This window comes from Brassica rapa, chromosome A01 (assembly GCF_000309985.2).
Source record: "Brassica rapa cultivar Chiifu-401-42 chromosome A01, CAAS_Brap_v3.01, whole genome shotgun sequence".
Classification (NCBI taxonomy): domain Eukaryota; kingdom Viridiplantae; phylum Streptophyta; class Magnoliopsida; order Brassicales; family Brassicaceae; genus Brassica; species Brassica rapa.
Genome location: NC_024795.2, coordinates 6,971,819 through 6,977,819, shown reverse-complemented (window position 1 = coordinate 6,977,819; position 6,001 = coordinate 6,971,819). Strand labels below are relative to the sequence as shown.

The window sequence follows — 6,001 nt, the reverse complement described above, 5'->3', positions numbered from 1 at the left end:
TACTACATTTGTAAAATTCTTCCTACTGTTAGTACATATTCTATAGATTTCCACTGGGAGATGCCATAATTGTTGCTAGTCCTTCCAAGTTTGAGAAAATGTATTTTCCTCATATTCTAAATAGAAAAATAAAAGTAAAGCAAAACTGATCACCAAGGAGAGTATAGGCACACAGCATTGTCTCTTGATTATTCAACGAAAGTAAACATAAAAAAAAAAAAGCTTACAAAAGCACCAATTTGTTGAAAATTAGTTGTATCCTTGCCCTAGAGCCCAACAATCTTGTGTAATAATCCTTTTTTTAAGGGTTGTGATAATAGTCCTTACATTTAAAAACTAGAAATTAATGATCCATTACTAAACTTATAAGATGAGATTAGACTTTGCAAAATTTAAGTTTAGATAGTAGAATTTAATCAAATATATATTGATTAATTATAACACAAGTGCGCACAATATTTCTCACTAACTATAATATATATAACAGACAAAATTAAGAAAAAGTAGTGAATGCTGTAAATATATAACATATATACTATGAAATATCATGGAAACGTATTTTGAGATTTTAACAAACAGAACAAAACAATTTCTCTATTTTAGGAATGAAACTAAGGGCGAGAAAGAAGGCCAAGACAGACTTGCGTACCTATGTCTTCAAACACATTCCAGACGTCATGATTCGTGTAAAAGAAATTAATGTATCCCACAATAGAAATAATCATCAGCTGTATTCCACTCTTAAGACCTTCTCTGTCTTAAAACATATATACTATGAAATTACATGGAAAAGTATTTTGAGATTCTAACAAAAAGAACAAAACACTTTTTCTATTTTTGGAAGGAAACTAAGAGCGAGAAAGAAGGCCAAGACACATTTGCGTACCTATGTCTTCAAACGCATTCCAGACGTCATGATTCGTGTAAAAGGAATTATTGTATCCTACAATAGAAATAATCCTCAACTGTATTCCACTCTTACATTTCTTCACGCGTGATTTTTTTTTTGTTGTTTTAATATTCATCTAATAAATCAAATAACGATCATCATTCATTGGACACCAAATGATCATCTCTTACTTTAATTTGTGGGTTTACTTTCTTTAGCAGCTAATGTGGTATGTGGAGAAGACTGATCACAAGATCATCGGGTATCATGGAACTTCTTCGACGTTCTGAAAGGAATTGATGTTTATATCTTTTTTGGGGGCAACATTTGATATTTATGTGTATCTCTTAATTAAGCTTATTAAATCTGCCTTTATAATTTTGCAATGGTAAAATAATAAGCAACGTTATATTTCTATGCACTCACACCTTAACTATAACTTTGTGGTTCTTAAATTATGTTTCTTTTTGAGATCAGTTATAGTTTATTGTTTCACTACTTGATAGTATTTATGGACAATCTACTTTGCAGCGGTTGAAAGACGAGCAACATTAAAAGAAATTCCCACAAAAATAGCATAATTTAAACTTTTTTTTTTTCATTTTTGAATGTAAGACTTATCACGTATGGACTTTTTGGTAAATAATTAACTACTTATGTATTAAATATGATTTTAGTGGAATAAATTTACTTATTATTATAAATAGTATAGTTTACAATATAAGTGCTTAATTAATGTGCTGGATTATCAAAACAGGTTCTGTCCGCTGAGCTTGCCTTCATGGCCTCACCTAACATTGGCTAGAATTTAATAGAAGTCGTGATACAAGAAAAAAGTGCTTAATTAATATCGATGGCACAAACATCTGTTGAAGAAATTGTGATAACCAGGGTATATATAAAAGCAGAGTAAATATAGCATACCTCTTTATTCAAACATAAAAACCTTAAAACATAGTCAAGGATAATACTGGAAGCACCAGAGTTAAAACAACAATCACGAGAGAACGTAGATAGTTGAAGAAGAGAGTCTAAGCATATATAGCTTTTCCGTAATTATTCTACCAAGGCAAATATTAAAAGCTTAATTAGCGTCATCAATTGGCTTAACATAAACACCAATTTGTTGGAGAGAAAATTCTGTAGACTTGCCACGGAAGCCAACAATTTTGTGACCTTTCTCCTCCAACTTGAACGGTACTACGGCTAGATAACCGTCACGTGTATTGTTTTCCATCACTGAATATGTTCTAATATTTGTGTTGAAATCAAGCCTCTTCATGTTATAGTATATAGATTTAAACTCGTCACCTGCGCTTTGAGTACTGATCCACTTTTGACCGAAGAATCCTTCAACGGATGTGATGTATTCATTATTATCACAGAGCTTGAACTACACACAAGAACAAACACAAAACGAAATTTATGCATGCATCATATATATATAACGCTATCAGTTTTGAAACTAAAGCGGATACCTCTTTTTTCTCATGACGATCATCCAAGATCCCGTGAGGGTCTCCAAGTACAGTCTCCGCTCCATTGGCATATTCAAACGTGACCGATACCACACAGTCGTAGACGTATGTTACCGTTATCATACGAACATTGTCATGGACCCCATCATCCCACTCTTCCCCCTGGTCATTAGTACCTTGTGCTTGTAGTTTCTTGACCGGAGGAGCTAGCACCACAGCGAAATTTGCCCCAAGAGCATTGATACGATCAACGCAGGACCTTCCTCGGAAACCGACAAGCTTATGAAACCCTCTTGGCTTGAGGAAGAACTCGTTGTTAGCAACCGCTTTTCCAAATTCATCTGAACTTCTATCCATTGATGTGTTGAAGATTAAAGACGAGATGTAACCATCTTTATCTGTAGTTCCCTCAAAGGATATAATATATTCACCATCTTCATACCGCAGCTCAAACTGCACAATATATGAATTCAAGAAAAGAGAGCGAAGAGAGAACAATGAATTCAAGAAACTAATATGTGTATACCTGTTTACGTTCATTTGAATGTCTGCCGTGACAATGAGTTATACATTCGTTTCCTTTGGCATACACAAACTCAACGGAGCTCACACGGCCACCATCTTCTCCGATACACACTTTTCTCAGACCGTCATAAGCCCCATCATCCCAAGAATGCCCATCGGAGCGGCCTTGAGGTTCTAATTGCTTTAAAGTAGAAGAAACCACGACAAAATAAGCTTTTAGAGCCTCGAGAAAACGTCCAGATTTTCCATGGAGCCCAACAAGCTTCGTTCCATTTTTTCCCTTCAACTTGAACGTGAAGCTGTCAGCCTCAGGCTTACATCCAATCTTCGGAGATGTTCTCCCGTGTGATGTCGTGAACTGAATCTCTGACACCGTATGATAAAACTTTTCAGTCCACAGCGCGATGGGGCTGTCACAAAAGTTTGCTTCTCCACATGTTCCCTCAATGCATGTGATGTATTCGTCTGGGTCCTTAACTTCAAACTCCGTCTTCAAATTATAAAAAAAATATAAGCAAAACAGAAAACAAACAGCAACTAAGAGCAAACAAACACATATAAACAAAGTTTTTTTTTCCTTTTGCTAAAATACATATAAACAAAGTTTATGACTAGTTTTATACTGATTTTAAAAATATAAATTAATACCTCAGTGATTTGTGCTCCTCTTTCGCTTCCATGTTCTAGCTGCACGACATCTCCGTTTCTCACGTACTGGATTGTGATGTAAGCGATGCCCTGAGTGTCTTCTCCTATAATAACTTTCTTCACACAGTCGTAAACACCATCGTCGAAAGGGTGATATTGCTCTGACAGTGTTGGTACTGGTGAGCGTGTAGACATAATAAACAAAACCGGAAAATTAAAATAGAGAGAAAGTGATTTGTGCCTTTAGATTTTCTGAGCTCTGATGAAAGTGGATGAATGAGTCCGTTTGTTATGTGTATATATACTGAAACTATATTATATGGCACGGACCGATCTTTTTTTTTCTCTCTCTAAACACTAGTCTTTTTTTTAACAACTCTAACTACTAGTCTACTAGATTACTTTTACTATACACTTTATATTTCATATTTGTTATACGGTTTTAAGCTTAGAGATCATTACATATTTCCATGCATTCACACCTTAACCATACTTTATTGCTCTTAATTATAGTGCGCTTCAGTTTTGAGATCTATTACAGTTTATTGTTTCTCTACTTAGTATTTATGGACAATATACTTTGCAGACCAGCAACATTAACAATATATGTATTAAACTTTAGACTTTTTTTTTCATTTTTGAATGTAAGACTTATCACATATTGGACTTTTTGGTAAATAATTAACTATATATGTATTAAATATGATTTTAGTGAAATAATTTAACTATTACATAACTAGTATATATATTGTACAATATAAATGCTTAATTAATATCGTTTATTTACTTACTATTAATGAACACTTTGATTTGCAGACGAGCAACATTAAAAGAAATTCCAACAAAAATAGCATTTTTTTTTCATTTTTAATGTAAGACTTATTTCTTGTCACTTAAGACGTCTCTCAAGGGGAATCGAATCCATGGCGAAATCTCCAGTTGAAACTCCTTTACCAATAGGCCAAGACCACTTGGTTATGTAAGACTTATCACAATATGGACTTTTGGTAAATAATTAACTATATATGTATTAAGATTTTAGTGGAATATATTTAATTACTATTATAACTTGTTTGCTTAATTAATATATTTTCTCTACTTAGTATTTATGGACAATTTTCTTTGCAGATAGAAATTCCCAAAAAAAAATATAGCATAACTTTAATTTTTTTTTTTTGAATGTACGAGTTATCACATTTGAACTTTTTGGTAAATAATTAACTATATATGTATTAAATACGATTTTAGTGGAATAATTAAATTATTACTATGACTAGTATATTTTACAATATAAGTGCTTAATTAAATTTATCACTTCACTATTTTCAACTTTCTCCCAAACACGATCTTTGAGACACAACCCAGATCTATTTTCTCCGGCGCCGGCGAAGCGGTTTCTCGCCGGCGCGGGGCTCTATCTCCGACGTTTATCTCTCTCACTCTTATGGCTGTATCTCGCTTTCCTCATCTTTTGTTACTGTGTGGTATCCTTCGGGCTATCGAAGGAGAGAGACCCCAACAGACTCAACGACGAAGCCGAGGACTCTTCGTCTCAGATCTACCGGTGGTCCTTTCTCCCCAGATGGCTTCTTCTCCAGCGACGAGTCGAGAGGATTCTCTCGCCACTGCTGTGTTTCGGTTTTTAGGAACAGTTCCCGACGAACCTCCCCCTGATAGCTGTCTGACGAATCTCGAGGTCGACTTTGCCCCGTTCTCTCATCCGCCTTTGGAGCATTGGTTTTACATGACGAGCTCTCCCCTTCCGTCTCTGGTAAGGACTGAGCCTATTTTCACAGTATGTTTTGCTCCTCATCAACCCTCAGGAACCAGATCTCAAAGCTCCACGAGACTAGAACTTAATTTCTGCGGCGATTCTTCACTCTACGCGTCTCCTAAGGTGGTGTCCTCTCCTTTTGCGTGGATCTTCCTCAACGGCTTCACTGTTTTTCTCCGACGTATCTTCGGTGACCTCTCCTACGGCACCGTCGAACAGCCAAGCTTCGTGCATCTTTGGTGTAGTGGGCTGCTTTTCAATTATGAATGGGCTTGGCCCATTAGATCTACCAAACCTGCCAGTCCAAGCAGAAGCTTCCTAAAGCCCAACTCCAAAATTGAAGATACGAGTCAGATTTGTATGGTTTGGAGCTATTGGAATTTTTCATCAGAGATTTCAGGTGGGTTCATAAGGATCTCTCCTCTTTGTATCACACGATCATATCTATCCTTTGGGATGAAGTTACTGGTGCGTTCATCGGACTCGGTTCTTGTTCGGCCATCCTCTTCTTTTGAAGAGAAATTGTTACTACCTTACCCTCTTTCTATGGAAAGAGGTGTTTCCTCGGTCTTGCGTCTGTTTTGTAGTTTCCTCATCGGTTTGTTATCTTGCGGAGCGGTCTCCACGGGACCTGAAGATGCAATCGAGACCACCTTGGTGTTTCTCGTAGATGAGGACTGGACCTCA

The 6,001-nt window shown here is 36.0% G+C and overlaps 1 protein-coding gene across 1 annotated transcript; it reads right to left on the bottom strand.

The window, feature by feature from the left end:
* Positions 1-1,794: 1,794 nt before the first annotated feature.
* Positions 1,795-3,970, bottom strand: LOC103860252 (jacalin-related lectin 45). Its single transcript, XM_009137841.3, has 4 exons — positions 3,541-3,970; positions 2,894-3,382; positions 2,368-2,820; positions 1,795-2,282 (listed from the first exon to the last, which is right to left on the bottom strand). The coding sequence occupies exons 1-4, from the start codon at positions 3,733-3,735 to the stop codon at positions 1,974-1,976; spliced, it is 1,446 nt and encodes a 481-aa protein (XP_009136089.1). The 5' UTR covers positions 3,736-3,970; the 3' UTR covers positions 1,795-1,973.
* Between the last annotated feature and the right edge of the window lie 2,031 nt (positions 3,971-6,001).

Excerpts from the sequence above, each read along its gene's own strand:
- LOC103860252 (XM_009137841.3), bottom strand. The coding sequence starts at position 3,735 with ATGTCTACACGCTCACCAGTACCAACACTGTCAGAGCAATATCACCCT. Across the intron at positions 3,383-3,540 it reads GAGGAGCACAAATCACTGAG|ACGGAGTTTGAAGTTAAGGA; the intron begins GTATTAATTTAT and ends TATAATTTGAAG. Across the intron at positions 2,821-2,893 it reads ATTCAAATGAACGTAAACAG|TTTGAGCTGCGGTATGAAGA; the intron begins GTATACACATAT and ends TATATTGTGCAG.